This window comes from Narcine bancroftii, chromosome 5 (genome assembly GCF_036971445.1).
Source record: "Narcine bancroftii isolate sNarBan1 chromosome 5, sNarBan1.hap1, whole genome shotgun sequence".
In the NCBI taxonomy this organism is placed as follows: Eukaryota; Metazoa; Chordata; class Chondrichthyes; order Torpediniformes; family Narcinidae; genus Narcine; species Narcine bancroftii.
The window spans coordinates 219,367,057-219,387,120 of record NC_091473.1 but is presented as its reverse complement, the minus strand read 5'-3'; the positions used below and the strand labels follow the sequence as shown (position 1 = coordinate 219,387,120).

Sequence of the window (20,064 nt, the reverse complement as noted above, 5' to 3'; positions counted from 1 at the left end):
AATTCAGCCTCTGTGATTCCAGGACCCCCCCCCCCCCCCCACCCCACCCCCCCAAAGTGATCAGCTCACTTTAAGGAAAGACAAGGACAGTTATCTGCAATGCCAACAATGTCCAAGACCAAATAAATAAAAAATAAATCTCAAATTTCAATTTCAGTTGGCTAGAGATCAATCTGAGGGTTTAATTCTGTGATAGCTGCTCTTGAAGAAATAGTTTGATCTCTTAAAATTCAAATAGAAGTAGTATGTAGTAGTACTTGTATCCTCAGAAATGGTGAAAACAAAATCTCACTTGGTGTTGCATGTCCAATTGTTGACATCCTTCTAACTTAATTATTTAGCCAAACTGTACACTATTAATAAAATCTTCAAGATGACTTTTTGGTTCCAGTTAAATGACAGCAACAAGAAACAGAAAAATATACCATGATCTTAAGTTTGCCTGGTGCCTTCATTCCAGTGTGGTTCTGGATACAGTTCCCAATATACTCACAAGAAAGATAATCACACCCACATTCAATTTAAGCAATTTGTGAATATCTGTCACATCATCATTTTACTCTTTAAAAATTAAAAAATTACAAATAAAATCAAAGGAATCAGATATCTACAACAATTTAAACATTAAAGCTAAGGCAACTAAATCCTTTTTTTTCCAGCAGATGATGTAAATGGACCCTTACACTAGGATCAGCCAAGGAACTGAGAGACTGAAGTACACTTGCACTACCCTTTTGAAGTATAGTGAATGGCTATCTACTCAGTGGAAGGCTGAACTTGTTTCTAAAACTGAAATGTCCACCTATGGACACATCTGCTGAAAGATCCATTGGATCCCAGAACATATGGCCCAGTAATCATGTACTAAGGAGGAAGAGAAGAAAAACAAATCCTCAAACGTGGAAGAAAATCCCACAGACTGGTGTGTGGTTAAATGGTGCAACAGTCAACAAGCAATATTAAAACCTTCACTGTATTAGTCTAATTTGTGCCAATTTATTCCTACTCTTTGATTTCTCTGCTTCATCTAATTTTGCATCCATGTTATTGTATTACTCCAATCTTGTAAACCTTTAAGGTACATGTCTTATTTAACACCTGATCAAATGGATATGAAAGTTCAGAGACTTCAAACTATCTTCCCTTTATCTTCCTGTTTCTGATATCCTTCAAAAAAGAATGTTAGATTCAAACACATCTTTACTGGTCATAGAAATTGTTGATAACATAACCCAGGGATGATTTTTTTCTGCTTAATCAAATTATGATTTTCTCACTCCTTTTAACACATCCCTCACAGTGGCTTCCAGCATTTTTCTGACCATAGGTGTCAAAGATGATTTAATTATGATACCCCCATTTGCCTCTTCCTTCATTTCTTAAAAGGTGGTGTCATATTCTCTATTTTAGAATCTAGAAAATGTTGGAAAGAGATCACAAATGCATCTACCACCTCTGCAGCCTGCTTCATCCACCACCACCTTTGCAGCCTGCTTCATCCACCACCACCGCAGCCTGCTTCATTGAAACTCTGCTCTGCAGCCTGCTTCATTGAAACTCTGGGATGCACGTTCAGCTGCAACAAAATTGTGATGTTGATTTCCTTGATTTGCCCAGTACTTTCTTTTTGGTACTGAAGTTCCTCATTGTGAGTATGCACCTTGTCCAAATGTCTTTCTTCATGTGTAAGGCTAAGTTTTCAAATGTTGGCAATTTACTGACCTAATAAGTGCTGCAGAGCCAAATCTAATCCACTTTTTAAAAAGTTTCTCACACTGTAAGCCATATCAACCAAAATATGTATAAACGTTTCTCATTAAATATACACAGTGCCATTTTTCCCACTTTCCCCCTCCACCCCCTCCAAAACCTATAAATATTCAACATATACAAAACAATAAAACCATAAAACAATTTCTTCCCACAAGGGAAAAACAAACAAGAAATGTGTCATCTCCTTTTACACACTAAATCAAATAGTTTTATCCTCTTTATCATTTTAGGAGATGGAGGTCCAAGGCAAGCCCTCTCTGTTATGTTCCATGTATGGTTCCCAAATTTGTTCAAACAATGTAACTTTATTTTTTAAATTATATGTTATTTTTTCCAGTGGAATACATTTATTCATTTCCGTGTACCATTGCTGTATTCGCAGATTCTCTTCCATTTTCCAAGTTGACATTATACATTTTTTTGCTACTGTTAAGGAATCGTTTTCACACTTTATCCAATTTGAGGCCTAATTCTTTACTTCTTATGTTACTTAAAAGAAAGATCTCTGGATTTTTTTATCTAATCCAATTTTTAATCCATTTTTATAAATACATTTACAAAAATAATCATTAAATAAAAAATTAGAACAAAAGTATTTGCACTTTCTGTAAACTTTATAAATCGAATGTGGGTAACATCTCAAAACATTTTTTTTTTTAATTTTTTTATTTTTCACACCATAAATCACATTAACCATGGTACACACTTTTTCCTTTTCACACATATACAGTGCCATTTTCCCCCCCCCTCCCTCCTCCCATCCCACCCTCCCTACCTCCCCACTCCCGTCCATTTAAGGTATACAATCTAGGATACATTAAACCAGTCAGACAATGTTGTCATTCAATAAAAATACACCAGAAATTCTATTGAGTCCATTCTTTTCATTTCCTTTTCCTTCCGTTAACTTAAGTAATGATTGTCCCCGGTAGGTTTTAGCTATTGTATTTAATGTAAGGCTCCCATATTTGTTCGAATATTTCAATATTGTTTCTTAAACTATGTTATTTTTTCTAATGGAATACATTTATTCATTTCTATATACCATTGTTGTATTTTCAAATTATCTTCCAATTTCCAGGTTGACATAATACATTTTTTTGCTACGGCTAGAGCTATCTTAACAAATCTTTTTTTGTGCATCTTCCAAATCAATTCCAAATTCTTTATTTTTTATGTTACTTAGGAGGAAGATCTCTGGATTCTTTGGTATATTGTTTTCTGTTATTTTATTTAATATCTGATTTAGATCTTCCCAAAATTTTTTTACTTTCTCACATGTCCAGATTGCATGAATTGTTGTTCCCATTTCTTTTTTACATCGAAAACATCTATCAGATACTGTTGGGTCCCATTTATTTAACTTTTGAGGTGTAATGTATAGCCTGTGTATCCAGTTATATTGTATCATACATAACCTCGTATTTATTGTATTTCTCATTGTTCCGGAGCATAACTTCTCCCATGTTTCCTTTTTTATCTTTATATTTAAATCTTGTTCCCATTTTTGTTTAGTTTTACCATTTGTTTCCTCATTCTCCTTTTCTTGCAGTTTAATATACATATTTGTTATAAATCTTTTGATTAACATTGTATCTGTAATCACATATTTAAGGAAACTTCCCTCTGGCAAACTCAAACTGCTTCCTAATTTATCCTTCAAGTAGGATCTCAATTGGTAATATGCCAGCGCTGTATCTCCAGTTATATTGTACTTATCTTTCATTTGTTCAAAGGATAAGAATCTATTTCCTGAAAAACAATTTTCTATTCTTTTAATCCCTTTTTTTCCCCATTCTCTAAAGGAAAGGTTATCTATTGTAAAAGGGAGTAACTTGTTTTGCGTCAATATTAGTTTTGGTAATTGATAATTTGTTTTATTTCTTTCTACATGAATCTTCTTCCAAATATTGAGAAGATGATGTAATACTGGAGAACTTCTATGTTGTACCAATTTTTCATCCCATTTATATGTGTTCAGGTATCTTTTCCCCTATTTTATCTAATTCTAATCTCGTCCAATCTGGCTTTTCCCTTGTTTGATAAAAATCTGATAGGTATCTTAATTGTGCTGCTCTATAATAATTTTTAAAGTTTGGCAGTTGTAAGCCTCCTTGTTTATACCATTCTGTTAATTTATCTAATGCTATCCTCGGTTTCCCCCCTCTCCATAAAAATTTCCTTATTATTTTCTTTAACTCCTTGAAGAATTTCTCTGTCAGTTGTATTAGCAATGCCTGAAATAAGTATAATATCCTTGGAAAAATGTTCATTTTAATACAGTTTATTCTTCCTATTAGTGTTAGTGGTAAATCTTTCCACTGCTCTAAATCGTCCTGTAATTTTTTCATTAGTGGATAATAATTGAGTTTATATAGTTGGCCGAGATTTTTGTTTATTTGTACACCTAGGTATCTTATTGCTTGCATTTGCCATCTAAATGGTGATTCCTTCTTAAATTTTGAGAAATCCGCATTATTCATAGGCATTGCTTCACTTTTAATTACGTTTATCTTGTAACCCGACACTTCTCCATATTCCTTCAATTTCTTATATAATTATTTTATTGATAGTTCTGGTTCTGTTAAGTACACTATAACATCATCCGCAAATAAACTGATTTTATATTCCTTGTCTTTTATTTTTATTCCTTTTATATTATTATCTGTTCTTATCAATTCTGCTAGTGGTTCTATAGCTAACGCAAACAATAAAGGTGATAGTGGGCATCCCTGTCGTGTTGACCTGCTTAAGTTAGATAGTTTTGATACATGTCCATTTACTGTCACTTTCGCTAACGGTCCCTTATATAATGCTTTAATCCAATTAATATACTTCTCCGGTAAACTGAATTTTTGCAATACTTTGAACAAATAATTCCATTCTACTCTGTCAAAGGCCTTCTCTGCGTCTAAAGCAACTGCTACTGTTGGTGCTTTATTCCCTTCTACTGCATGAATTAAGTTAATAAATTTACAAATATTGTCTGTTGTGCGTCTTTTTTTGATAAATCCAGTTTGGTCTAGATTTACCATTTTCAGTACATACTCTGCTAATCTGTTTGCTAATAATTTAGCTATTATCTTATAATCTGTGTTAAGTAAAGATATTGGTGTATATGATGCTGGTGTGAGTGGATCTTTCCCTTGCTTTAGTATTACTGTAATTATTGCTGTTTTACATGAATCTGGTAAGCTTTGCGTTTTATCAATCTGGTTGATTACTTCCAGGAGGGGCGGAATTAATAAGTCTTTAAATGTTTTATAGAATTCTATTGGGAATCCATCCTCTCCTGGTGTCTTATTATTTGGTAATTTTTTTATTATCTCTTGTATTTCTACTATTCCAAATGGCTCTGTTAATTTATTTTGTTCCTCTATTTGTAGTTTTGGTAGTTCAATTTTAGTTAGAAATTCATCTATTTTCCCTTCTTTCCCTTCGTTTTCAGTTCGGTATAATTGTTCATAGAATTCTCTAAAGTTTTCCTTAATTTCTTTTGGATTATATGTAATTTGTTTGTCTTTTTTCCTTGATGCCAATACCATTTTCTTAGCTTGTTCTGTCTTAAGCTGCCATGCTAGGATTTTGTGCGTTTTTTCACCTAGTTCATAATATTTCTGTTTTGTCTTCATTATATTTTTCTCCACCTTATATGTTTGTAGTGTTTCACATTTTATTTTTTTATCTGCCAATTCTCTTCTTTTAGTAATATCTTCCTTCATTACTAATTCTTTTTCTATATTTACTATTTCCCTTTCCAACTGCTCTGTTTCCTGATTATAGTCCTTCTTCATCTTGGTTACATAACTTATTATTTGCCCTCTAATGAATGCTTTCATTGCACCCCATAGTATAAACTTATCTTCCACTGATTCCGTATTTATTTCAAAATACATTTTAATTTGTTTTTCAATAAATTCTCTAAAATCCTGCCTTTTAAGTAACATGGGGTTTAATCTCCATCTATACATTCTTGGAGGGATGTCCTCTAACTTTACTGTCAATATTAAGGGTGAATGGTCCGATAGTATTCTAGCTTTATATTCTGTTTTTTTTTTACTCTATCTTGCATACGAGCTGATAACAAAAATAGGTCTATTCTTGAGTATGTTTTATGTCTAGCCGAGTAATATGAATATTCCTTTTCCTTTGGGTGTTGTTTCCTCCATATATCCAAAAGTTGCATTTCTTCCATCGATTTAATTATAAATTTGGTTACTTTGTTCTTTCTGTTAATTTTTCCCCCAGTTTTGTCCATATTTGAATCCAAATTCAGATTGAAATCCCCTCCTATTAATATGTTCCCTTGCGTATCTGCTATCTTCAAAAAGATATCTTGCATAAACTTTTGATCTTCTTCGTTAGGTGAATATACATTGAGTAGATTCCAAAACTCCGAATATATCTGACATTTTATCGTTACATATCTCCCTGCTGGATCTATTATTTCCTCTTCTATTTTAAATGGCACATTTTTACTAATTAATATAGCTACTCCTCTTGCTTTTGTATTATACGATGCTGCTATTACGAGTCCTACCCAATCTCTCTTTAATTTCTTGTGCTCCAATTCAGTTAAATGTGTTTCTTGCACAAATGCTATATCATTTTTTTCTTTTTTCAGTAAATTTAACAGTTTCTTCCTTTTAATTTGGTTATGTATTCCATTAATATTGAAAGTCATATAGTTCAACGTAGCCATTTTATACTTTGTTTATCTTCCCTTTCCGTTTCTCCATCATTACCTTTCCTTCTTATCCATTTCTGTTTTCTTGTTTTGAATCCTTTATAAGACAACATGCCTAAAACATCAAACATTTTCCTTATTCTCCTATTTAAAACTTCTTTAGCCCCAATCCCCCCTTCCCCTCCTGAGTTGTCCTTTATCCCTTGTCGGACAACCACATCTCCCCTCTCCATTTGGATTTGCGAATTCACTCGCAAGCGTCAGCTGATTTTGCAGTGACCGTAACACCCCCCCACCCAGCACCCCCCCAGAAAAGATTTCACTTTTCATATATGACAAAGGTCACTCTTTTAATTCCCTCCTTATTCCCTCTATTCCTTTTCCTTCCCTTATTAATTCTTGTCTATACTATCTATATTTTGCTCTAAATACAGATACATTCATGTATGCACATTATACATATACACACATATACCTCTTTACCCATATACATATAAATCGTGGTCATTTTTACTCTTATTACATGTCTTCATCTCTCTGTTTGTTTTGTAGTTGTTCTGCAAATTTCCTTGCTTCCTCTGGATCCGAGAATAGTTTTTTTTCCATAAGATCGTTTGATGTTTTGAACTCCTTCCTCCTCTTCAGGAGTTCAAAACTTATGTCTTTTTAGTTTGCAGTCTTTTGTACTCTCGTTACACGTCTTCATCTCTCAGTCTATTTTGTAATTGTTCTGCAAATTTTCGTGCTTCCTCTGGATCCGAGAATAGTCTGTTTTGTTGTCCTGGAATAAATATTTTCAATACCGCTGGGTGCTTTAGTATAAATTTATACCCTTTCTTCCATAAAATCGCCTTTGCTGTATTGAACTCCTTTCTCTTCTTCAGGAGTTCAAAACTTATATCTGGATAAATGAAGATTTTTTGCCCTTTGTACTCCAGTGGCTTATTGTCCTCTCTTACTTTTTCCATTGTTTTCTCCAGTACCTTTTCTCTTGTAGTATATCTTAGGAATTTTACTAAAACAGATCTTGGCTTTTGTTGTGATTGTGGTTTAAAGGCCAATGCTCTATGTGCCCTTTCTATTTCCATTTCTTGCTGTAGTTCTAGACATCCTAGGATCCTAGGGATCCAATCTTTTATAAACTCTCTCATATTCTTGCCTTCTTCATCTTCCTTAAGGCCCACTATCTTTATGTTATTTGTTCTGTTATAATTTTCCATTATATCTATTTTCTGAGCTAACAGTTCTTGTGTCTCTTTAACTTTATTAGATTCCTCTAATTTCTTTTTTTAAGTCCTCTACCTCCATTTCTACTGCTGCTTCTCGTTCTTGCACCTTGTCCATTCTTTTTCCCATTTCTGATAAGGTCATATCTATTTTATTCATTTTCTCTTCTGTGTTGTTTCTTCTTCTTAAATCATTAAATTCTTGCGCTTGCCATTCTTTAAATGACTCCATGTATTTTTTAATAAGAGAAAGTATATTCTTTATCTTGCCTTTCCCTTCTTCTTCTATTTCACTGTGCTCTTCCTCTTCTTCTTCCTCTGGGTTGGCCATCTGTTGTTTCTTTGTTGCCCTTTTCTTCTCTTCTTTCTTGTTTTCATTGTCTTCTATGTTCTCCTCTTGCTGCAGGTGCTCTGCAGCTGTCGTTGCCGGCTGTGGAGATCGACTCCCCAGCTGGTCCCCCCTCCCGTCGGTGTGTTTTTTTTCATGCGCGGTTGCGCACTTTTACTCGGCTCAGCGAGCCATTTTTGTAGTCCATATTCTACCGACCTGAGGGAGCGAGTTTCTCTCTCCACCGCGGGCCTCTTCGAACAGGTAAGACCTTTTCCTTCATCTTCCGTTGTCTTCTCTTCCTCTCTTCTTACCGTTGGTTTCGACTTTTCTTTTTTCGTCGCCAACTTCTTTCCACCTTTATATTCACTTTACTTTAATTTTTATTTTTGTGCCTTTGTGTTTTGCTTTGTTTTTTCTGACTTTTCTGGAGAGGGCTGGAGTTCACCGTCCGGCCACTACTCCATCACGTGACTCCTCCTCTCAAAACATTCTTGAGGAGTGACAAGCTGAGAATGGTGAGTATTAAAATTTTAACACAATATTTTTGTGGTGGGCAGATACAGTTTTGGCCCAGCAACAATGAATAAACCAGTCTTATGTGACTGAATGGCATTTTACGGATAGTACATAATGTGATGGTTTAGTGATTAATATTTAGCAGGTGAATTGGATGGTATTGAAATGAACTGCTCTGACTTATATGGTGTCAAGCTTCTTGTAAAGGTTGCCTGCACTCATCAACAAGAACAATGTGGTCTCTGTCATACATCAGGCATGATTTGATGCTGTGAAAAGGTTTGATCATTCATATCAAAAAACCTTAATTTGTGACCTACCTTTTTTTGCAGCTACAATATTCATGTGGCTGATTCACTTAAGTTTCTGATTCATAATGACCTCTATGATTTTAATGTTATGGGGTGAAACATGAAAGTCTGCAGACGCTGTGATTGTAGTAAAAACACAGAAATGCTGGAGGAGCTCAGCCGGCCTCGCATCGACCATAGGAGGTAAAAATGTATTACTGACACCCCCCCACCTTCCTCCAGCATTTCTGTGTTTTGTTGGTATGAGATTGATGTATGGCAGTGCCAGTGAATACCAAAAGAAAGTGGCTGAAAGTCTTGGTGAAGATGCATATTGCTGGTGTAATGCAAGTTAAATTTTTATACTTTATTGCTACAGAATCACACATATCAGTTGTTATTTCTACAAGTACCTCAATTAAGTTCAATAACAGCTCAACCTAAAGACCCAATTTAAGACTTTTACTCTGAATGGCTCAAATAATCACAGCTTAAACCTACTGATGACAAAAACAGTACAACGCTTTCATTGCACATCAGATACTAGAGAAGGTTTTGATAGAAAAAATCTCTTTGGATCTCTTCAAATTCCTGCTGATCTATGCAAGGTAGCATCCTGAGAGTTATATAGTAGTTAGCATTACTGCTTCATGACTCAAGTGTTCGGGGCCCAGCAATGGCCACAGGTTCTGTCTATGTGGGGTTCACACTTTCTCCCCGTCACCACATGGTTCCTTCCTATGGGTGCTCGTTTTTTTTCTATCCCAAAGTGGACCCAACACATGAATTGGCTCCTTCACCTTCATGTAGGTAAGTGGGCAAAGATTCAAAATGGAAATGCTGGAGAGAATATGTTACAAGGAAATAAAGAATGGGGAAATACAACTGATTGGATTGTTCGACTGGGAGCCAGCATGGACCCAATGTGTCAAATAAGCATCTTGTGCACTATAAGATTATTCTTTGCTCTTTTTTGAATCCTACTTTAGAGATGCTCCAAATGTATTGATCCTCTAATGTGGAAATAGATTTTTCTCCTACAAGCTCTGAAATCAAACTAAGCACAGAATACTTTTCTCTTGGGGCTTTAAATAATTGATTGCATCATCCTTGCAAGTATTCAAGATTTTTTAAAATTCAAGTTTTGTAATACCCAATCATCAAGTCATGAAAATACTATTTCTGATTTTTCACCATGATTTAAAATGAAGAGAACCAAAGGCTGAAATAATTATCATCATTAAACTCAAGAAATCTGCTGCTCTTGTATCTGGAAATGCTATGTTCTTCAAGAACTCAATTCAAGATGATATAAAAGGGCTACTGTAAATAAAAATGGAGCAAGGTAATTTCCTCGAAAAGAGATAGTTGAACTAAAAACTAACTGGATTTAGTCATCACCTACCTGCAAGTTGCATTCAGCTACTTTCTTCTCTAATTCAGTAGCAGCCATTTGTTTTGAAATACCTGGCCAAGGCTGGCTTGCTACTTGTGAGGTGATTAGGGCCAAACGTAGTTCATCTGTGCCAAGAAGCTGCTTTGCCCGATGTTGCCAATTCATAGCTCTTTCAAAAACATAATTTAGTGCTTCACCCTCTGGTAGTCTGACAGGAATCTTTTGTAGTGTTGAAAGGAGTGTGAGGATTTTCTCAAAGGATGGCTTTTCTGATCGCAGACAGAGTGGACAGAGCCAAGGCAGCTCCCCATGGCAACCACTGGCTGCTGAGACACAATTGCTGTGGAACCAGTCTTTGCAAAGCTCACACTGAAGCATGGAGCCAGATGGCCCTTTCTGACAAACACACATCTTGATTTCAATGCACTCTATATCAGAAAGATACTTCATGGAGTTTGTTGTTTGAAGAGAACGAAGCGATTCCAGTTCTTTTAGTCTAGCTTCATTGAAAGTTCCCACCTACAAATCAGAAAAATAAATAATCTTTGCACCATGTTAAATGGTAACAAGATGATACCTCATGCATAATATACATTAATAGCAAAGAACACTCCATGCATAATCAAAGTTGTACGCAGGCACCAAAGTTTAGAAAAGTATGGAGAGAAACCACAGCTACGTTAAAGGATCACCATGTTTTAAGATTTATTATTTTGAAGGGGTGATAAATTCAGTAAGTAATATAGTGTGTGATTGATGTTTTCAATAGGCATTAGATTATGATCCCTCCAATGGCCAATAATACGACATACAAATGAAAAAATACAAGAGGTAGACCAAATGCTGCATTAAAATGAGCAAAAATTTAAAAATTGCATGATGCATGTCCTTACACCACACATTAGAATTGCCAATAATCTCATTTAATACAGAAATTCCTGTTGGTTTTTTAGAAAAGATAGAAGCATTTGAAAGAAAGTTTACTCGACAATTACCTGGCATGAACAGATTAGTAAAGGCTGTTCAGACAAGGCTTGAAACAATTTGATTAACAACATGAGGACCTGAGGAGTTTTGACAAAGTGAATGTGGAGTAAATTTTACTCTAGTAGGAAAATCCAAAGTGAATAGTTAAGGTGTCTGAAGTAAAATAGAAAAATACTGAAAAAAAATCAGGACAGGGAGCAAATGGGAAAGAGGACTATTCATCAGATGTTTCTGTCCTCAAGCACTGCCAGACCTGCTAAGTTTTTTTCTCTCTTCCCCACCCCCCCTCCCCCACCCACCCACCCTGTTATTTACTATTTCAGATCTTCAGCATTTTCACTTTAAAAAAATTTTTAAAACAAGGTATCATCCATTTAAGGCAAATCTGAAACAAGATCTTTTCCCACCGTAAGGTTGCATCCTTGGATGAAAGGCAGCAAAAGCAGAATTTTTAACGTGCAGGTAGATGGATACTTGACTCAACACACAACTGTGTAATTACCTCCTGGATTTCCTCACCTCCAGACCACAATCAGTGAGGATTGGGAAGAACATCACCTCCACAATCTCCATCAGCATCAGAGCACCTCAGGGCTGCGTTCTTAGCCTCCAGCTCTATTCACTTTAAACCTGTGACAGTGTGGCTCTGTACGATGATAATATCATCTACAAATTTGCCAATGATATCACTATAGTGGGTTGTATAAAGGTAATGAGTCCGTATACAGGAAGAAGATTGAAAACTTGGCTGAATGATGAACCTTGCATTCAATGTCACCAAAATTAAGGAGCTGATTGTTGACTTCAGGAAGAGAAAGCCAAAAGTATACAATCCAGTGATCATTAGCGGTGGAGAGGGTGAGCAAATTCAAGTTCTTGGGAGTCACCATCTTGGAGAATCTTTCCTGGACCCAACACATCAATGGCATCATGAAGAAAGCACATCAGCACCTCTATTTCCTCAGGAGTTTGGGGAGGTTTGGTATGACACCAGAAACCCTGGCAAATTTTCACAGATGTGTGATGGAAAATGTGCCGACAAGCTGCATCATGGCCTGATATGGGGACACCAATATCACTGAGCGTAAAGTCCTGCAAAAGGTAATGGACACAGCCCAGCACATCACAGGCAAAACCCTCCCCACTATTGAGAATATCTACAGGGAACACTGTTGTTGGAGAGCAGCAGCAATCATCAAGGATCCACATCACCCATCACACGCTCTATTCTTGTTGCTAACATCTGGTAAGAGGTGGGGACTCATTTAAGGACTCTTATTTGCACACTTCATTGATTTTTTTTATTCTCTGTATTGCAGTTAGTTTGTTTACATCTGTTATCTGTTTACATGTATATTTTTTGTACTACAAGTGGTAATTCTGCCTCGCCTGCTGAAAAAGAATCTCAGGTTGATGTGATGTCATGTATATACTCTGACAATAAATCTGAAAATCATAACGAGGGCCTCCCCCTCGCTTCTGCCCGGACCGGGGCCTCCGCCTGCTTCACTCTGCCGAGGCCGGGGCCGCCGCCTCCCCCTCGCTTCTGCCCGGACCAGGGCCTCCGCCTGCCTCACTCTACCGAGGCCGGGGCCGCCGCCTCCCCCTCACTTTTGCCCGGATCGGGGCAGCTGCCGCCTACCTTCTGCTCGGACTGGGGCTGTGGCCGCCGCCGCCTTCCCTGTGCCCGGATCGGAGCCGCTGCCTACTTCTTTCTACCCGGACTGAGGCCTCCGCCTGCTTCACTCTGCCGAGGCTGGGGCCACCGCCTCCCCCTCGCTTCTGCCCGGATCGGGGCCTCTGCCTGCCCCTCACTTTTTACATTTTACACCCCAGTTACACAGCAATAAGAAAGTGTGTGACTCAGTCAACCCCGTCAGTATCCAACCGGATCCCTGACCTACCTCAGAGATAGTTAGAGAACCCAATTAAACTTACCTAGGCCATGTCCACAGGTGATTTGCGACCAGGTATGGTCCGACCTAGGAGGGGAGGCAGGCCCCTCCAGCCCGGGTAAGAAACCTGCATAGAAGGCCACTCCGATATAAAACCTACGACCCAAGGACCTCGCTGCCACATCCCAGCTTGCTTGGCCACGGCACACAAACCATGGGTGTAAAGGGTGGGGCCAGTACTGCGCACACTGCACTCCACCTAAAAGCTCCTTTGCACAGGCCCGAGGACATGTCCACGTCCTCCCCCTCCACGTCCTCCCCCTCCACGTCCTCCCCCTCCACGTCCTCCCCCCCACGTCCTCCCCCCCACGTCCTCCCCCTCCACGTCCTCCCCCTCCACGTCCTCCCCCTCCACGTCCTCCCCCTCCACGTCCTCCCCCTCCACGTCCTCCCCCTCCACGTCCTCCCCCTCCACGTCCTCCCCCTCCACGTCCTCCCCCTCCACGTCCTCCCCCTCCACGTCCTCCCCCTCCACGTCCTCCCCCTCCACGTCCTCCCCCTCCACGTCCTCCCCCTCCACGTCCTCCCCCTCCACGTCCTCCCCCTCCACGTCCTCCCCCTCCACGTCCTCCCCCTCCACGTCCTCCCCCTCCACGTCCTCCCCCTCCACGTCCTCCCCCTCCACGTCCTCCCCCTCCACGTCCTCCCCCTCCACGTCCTCCCCCTCAAAAGATGCTCACAAACTCAAGCTAGCATTCTGGAACATCAGAACCATGCAAGACAAGGCTGACAGCCACCGACCTGAACGTCGGTATGCCCTCATCGCACATGAACTCCTCAGACTTGACATCGACATAGCCGCTCTCAGTGAAGTCCGCCTTGCAGATGTAGGCAGCCTCCAAGAACGCGGCGCGGGCTACAAACTCTACTGGTCTGGCAAGCCTATGGATGAACGATGCCTATCTGTTGTAGGCTTCATGGTCAAGAACTCCATTGCCTCCAAACTCGAAAACCTCCCGACAGGTCACGCGGACCGGATCATGTCCATGCGACTCCCCCTTCAAAACAAGCGTCGCATCACCCTCATCAGTGTCTATGCTCCAACCCTCCAGGCGGAACCAGCAAAAAAGGACAAGTTCTACACTGATCTGCGCAACCTCATTCAACACACCCCTACAGCCGACAAGGTTGTCATCCTTGGCGACTTCAACGCTCACGTTGGCAAAGACTCAGAAACCTGGCCAGGAATCCTGGGCAAGCGTGGTGTCGGCAAGTGCAACGACAATGGGCACCTCCTGTTGGAGCTCTGCGCAGAACAGCGGCTTGTCATTAGAAAGACCCTTTTTCAGCAGAGGGACAGCCTGAAGACTACCTGGATGCATCCCCGATCCAAACACTGGCACCTCCTGGACTACGTCCTGGTGCGAGAAAGAGACAAACGAGATGTGCTCCACACCAGGGTCATGCCCAGCGCGGAATGCCACACTGACCACCGGCTTGTTTGCTGCAAGCTCAACCTTCACTTTAAGCCAAAGTCCAGGAACAGTAAAGCCCCCAGAAAGAGGTTCAATGTTCGAAACTTGCAGTCAGACGAATTGAGAGGAAACTTCCAGGCAAACCTCAAAGCAAAGCTCGAGGATGCAATCAGCCTCACGGACTCGTCCCCTGAAACCTTCTGGGATCAGCTGAAGACTGCCATACTGCAATCCACTGAAGAGGTACTGGGCTTCTCCTCCAGGAAAAACAAGGACTGGTTTGACGAAAACAACCAGGAAATCCAGGAGCTGCTGGCAAAGAAGCGAACTGCCCACCAGGCTCACCTTGCAAAGCCATCCTGGCCAGAGAAGAAACGAGCCTTCCATCGCGCATGCAGCCATCTTCAGCGCAAACTCCGGGAGATCCAAAATGAGTGGTGGACTAGCCTCGCCAAACGAACCCAGCTCAGCGCGGACATTGGCGACTTCAGGGGTTTTTACACGGCTCTAAAGGCTGTGTACGGCCCCTCACCCCAAGTCCAAAGCCCGCTGCACAGCTCAGACGGCAAAGTCCTCCTCAGCGACAACATCTCCATCCTCAACCGATGGTCAGAACACTTCCAATCTCTTTTCAGTGCCAACCGCTCAGTCCAAGAATCCGCCCTGCTCCAGCTCCCTCAACATCCCTTAAAGCTAGAGCTGGATGAGGTCCTCACCCGGGAAGAGACATATAAGGCAATTGAACAACTGAAAAGTGGCAAAGCAGCAGGTATGGATGGAATCCCCCCAGAGGTCTGGAAGGCTGGCGGCAAAACTCTGCATGTCAAACTGCACGAGTTTTTCAAGCTCTGCTGGGACCAAGGAAAGCTGCCTCAGGACCTTCGTGATGCCATCATCATCACCCTGTACAAAATCAAAGGCGAGAAATCAGACTGCTCAAACTACAGGGGAATCACGCTGCTCTCCATTGCAAGCAAAATCTTCGCTAGGATTTTCCTAAATAGAATAATACCTAGTGTCGCCGAAAATGTTCTCCCAGAATCACAGTGCAGCTTTCGTGCAAACAGAGGAACTACTGACTTGGCCTTTGCTCTCAGACAGCTCCAAGAAAAATGCAGAGAACAAAACAAAGAACTCCACATCACCTTTGTTGACCTCACCAAAGCCTTCGACACCCTGAGTAGGAAAGGGCTTTGGCAAATACTAGAGCGCCTCGGATGCCCCCCAAAGTTCCTCAGCATGGTTATCCAACTGCATGAAAACCAACAAGGTCGGGTCAGATACAGCAATGAGCTCTCTGAACCCTTCTCCATTAACAATGGCGTGAAGCAAGGCTGCGTTCTCGCACCAACCCTCTTTTCAATCTTCTTCAGCATAATGCTGAAGCAAGCCATGAAAGACCTCAACAATGAAGACGCTGTTTACATGCGGTAACACATGGATGGCAGTCTCTTCAATCTGAGGCGCCTGCAAGCTCACACCAAGACACAAGAGCAACTTGTCCGTGAACTACACTTTGCAGACGATGCCGCTTTAGTTGCCCATTCAGAGCCAGCTCTTCAGCGCTTGACGTTCTGTTTTGCGGAAACTGCCAAAATGTTTGGCCTGGAAGTCAGCTGAAGAAAACTGAGGTCCTCCATCAGCCAGCTCCCCACCATGACTACCAGCTCCCCACCATGACTACCAGCCCCCCCACATCTCCATCGGGAACACAAAACTCAAAACAGTCAACCAGTTTACCTATCTCGGCTGGACCATTTCATCGGATGCAAGGATCAACAACGAGATAGACAACAGACTCGCCAAGGCAAATAGCGCCTTTGAAAGACTACACAAAAAAGTCTGAAAAAACAACCAACTGAAAAACCTCACAAAGATTAGCGTATACAGAGCCATTGTCATACCCACACTTCTGTTCGGCTCCGAATCATGGGTCCTCTACCGGCATCACCTACGGCTCCTAGAACGCTTCCACCAGCGTTGTCTCCGCTCCATCCTCAACATTCATTGGAGCGCTTTCATCCCTAACGTCGAAGTACTTGAGATGGCAGAGGTCGACAGCATCGAGTCCACGCTGCTGAAGATCCAGCTGCGCTGGGTGGGTCACGTCTCCAGAATGGAGGACCATCACCTTCCCAAGATCGTGTTATATGGCGAGCTCTCCACTGGCCACCAAGACAGAGGTGCACCAAAGAGGCTGTTTTTTTTAAAAAAAAATGTTAGCTCTTATAGATATCCTAAATGGAGTGAAGTCTGCTTTGTTATTGCATCGACATGGCCACAGGACAGATCCTCGGAGATGTTGACACCCAGGAATTTGAAGTTCTTGACTCTCTCCACTACTGAGCCCTTGATGAGGATTGTGTCATATTCCCCTGACTTCCTCCTTCAGTCCACAATCATCTTCAGTCCACAATCATTTTGTCGGTATGACACCACTCAACAAGCTGATCTACCTTCCTCCTCTACGCTTCCTCATTGCCATTTGTGATTCTGCTGACAACTATGGTGTCATCAGCAAATTTGTGGATGGCACTGGAATTGTGCCTGACCACAGAGCTATGGGTGTATAGTGAGTAGAGCAGTGGGTTAAGCGCACATCCTTGAGGTGCACCTGTGTTGATAATCAGCAAGGAGGAAACATAGTTTCCAATTCGTACTGACTGTGGTCTTCCAATGAGGAAGTCAAGGATCCAGTTGCAGAGGCCCAGAGTTTGTAGCTTCTTGACCACCACCAATGGAACAATGGTATTGAAGGCTGAGTGGTAGTCAATGAAGAAGAGACATATGTATGAGTTGCTGTTTTCGAGGTGATCCAGAGAAGAGTGGAGACCCAGCAATATTGCACCTGGCGTGGACCAACTGTGACGATCCAGACCTTTGCTTATGTACGTGTTATTTCTGGCCATGACCAGCCTCAAAGCATTTCATAACAGTAGATGTTATTGCTATTAGAATGAAAAATGGGGACTAAATTCCCACAGGATCCAATGTTATTTTTATTGGGTGATATTAGAGGGGGTTAAACCTAAATTAAAATTGAATATTATCAAGTGAAGTTTGTTAAAATTGCTTTAGCAACAGCTAGAAAATGTAATGCTGTAACTTGAAAGTCTGATATGGACTTAGGAATAAAGAAATGGCATGTGGAAGTTCAGAATTGTTAACCACTTGAGAAAATTACATAATTTAAGAGAAAAATATCATATATTTTGGAAAATATGGAGCGCATATTTACAAACTGAATATTTAAATTAATCTCAAGGCATTCCCTTTCTCCTAAAAATCTCTGTATATTAGAAGACATATACAAAGGAGTGCTCCTGTTGAAGATCTCTTGTTCCATTCTTTTTTGCTTTGTAGAGGATTAGATGAGGGAGGGTGGGAGGTTTATAAGGGGGAGAGGGGTTCTTCCTCATTCATTCTTTTCTTTTTCTTATACCACTGTGGCAGCGCACATCCTCATGGCGAAATGGCCCCGCTTGTATCGCCACGTGGTAGGGCAGCCATGGGGAAATGGCGTCGTCAGACGTTTCTCTCTGATTCCACCATCCCCTCCAGCACGCACCCTGGGCAGCGATTATGATGTCACAACGCACCAGATGACTGAGCTCATGCTACCCTTAAAGGGGTGCGCTGAATTTGAATAAAAAGTCGTTAACGACCTTCAACGTGGTGGCTGTGTTTCTTCCACTGCTCACACCACCACACCACATGTATTTGAAATGACTTGTATTACTGGAAAATACCTGAATCTTTTGTGGTTTTAAATTAATAAATATATATATTTTTTAAAGTAGATGTTAGTGACACTGGGTGATAGTCGTTGAGGCTCTTCCTGGGATGATTGATGCCCTTTTGAAGCAGGTGGGAACCTCGGACTGCAGCAATGAGAGATTGAAAATGTCCATGAACACTCCAGCTAGTTGGTTGGCACAGATTTTCAGTATCCTGCCAGGTAAGGCGGCAGGTCCCGACGCCCTGCAATGGTTCACCCTCTTGAATGATAATCTGACATCATCCTTAGAGACAGATATCACAGGATCCTCGGTCTTTGCAGAGAATCTGGTAGGCACTGTAGGGTTCTCCTTCTCAAAGAAGGCATAGAAGGTGTTCAGCTCATTGGGTAATGAGCATCACAGCCATCTATGATGTTCACCTTCGCTTTGGAGGCTCTAATGGCCGCACTCCCTGCCATCGATGGAATGTATCGGTCTCTAGCTTCCTTCGGAATTGACACTTTTCTTCAGAGATGGCCTTCCACAGGTCATATCCGGTCTTCTTGCAGAGATCTAGACCCCTGGCCTTAAATGACCTTGATCTCACCCTCAGTGGGTTGCGAATCCTCGTTTCATCAAAGGCTTCTGGATGGCGAACATCTGGTATGTGCGCTTGGGTACACACACACACATTCAGAGCAGTTAGACCTTGCATATCAAGCTTGAGGAACCAAATGGTGCATTCGTACTCTTAATTCGTATGGTCATATGACTGTGATAGGATGAAGTCAAAATTACAGATATGGAGACATTCTGCAATTACTTAATTAGTCTTTCATTTTCTTAAGTGGAAAGAAAACCACATCATGAGCACCAAATGCAGTAATCATAATAAATTACAACTTCACCATAAAGTCTTGGAACTACAATGTTATAGCTATTACTGAATCTTGGATGAGAGAAGGTCGCCCATGGGAAACCATTTTGAGACCAGTGATCAGATCCAATTTTTCAGATTGGATCTTTGGAAAAGACCCACAGTGCAGGAAGGCAAATTACAACATATTAGGTAAGAACTGTGGGAGCAGCTGTTACTGGGTGTCCACATCCATAATCAAATTTAACACAAAAAAAAAAATCACCATCAACCATACTGACCCATATTACTTACACTTTCTTGTTTTGGACTTTTCCCTTTTCCATTTTGCAAATGTTCTTTTGATTTCTTGGCTCGCTTTTTCAGTCCAGTTCCACAAATGTCAGATCTGGGACAAAGCACCTGAACAATAAAAACTTCACATAGCAGTAACTCAATGACAAATGATTTAAAATGTAGCCCTCAGGAATAATAAAACGGAAATCAACAACTACTGTTTTGACTTGATAACTTTACCAAATTTCTCAAAGGTAATAGTCTTAAATGTGCTATAGATTTGCAGATTTGTATCTGATAGCTAGTCATGGTCAAACTCTCAATCAAGTAGGCAGCCCAAATACTCAAAGACATGACAGCTCTACAACCAAAGTTTTGTGCCTGGAAGACAATTTTTTAGGTTGAAGCAGTATCAGATTGATGTTCATCTTTAATGTTAAACTATATTTCTTTTATAAAAATGTATTTGTAAGGTAAATTATATAGAGTTAAAATGTTATGTCTGTATTCTTATCAAGTTAGCTGTGGTTGGTACAGGATCATACACAGGTCATTTATAGAGAACCATAGTTTTCTGAGAAGAGTGTTCATTCTCAGTCGACCTGTCTTCGACACA

At 40.6% G+C, this 20,064-nt stretch overlaps 1 protein-coding gene across 2 annotated transcripts in view; it reads right to left on the bottom strand.

Annotated features, from left to right (window-relative positions):
* Positions 1-20,064, bottom strand: part of kdm5ba (lysine demethylase 5Ba) — a 138,224-nt gene that overhangs the window by 14,325 nt on the left and 103,835 nt on the right. For both annotated transcript variants that reach the window (XM_069941294.1, XM_069941295.1), the window contains 2 exons: positions 19,467-19,574; positions 10,229-10,738 (listed from right to left, as the gene is read on the bottom strand). In XM_069941294.1, the coding sequence (XP_069797395.1) occupies positions 10,229-10,738; positions 19,467-19,574 (618 nt within the window). The remainder of the gene's footprint in view (positions 1-10,228; positions 10,739-19,466; positions 19,575-20,064) is intronic.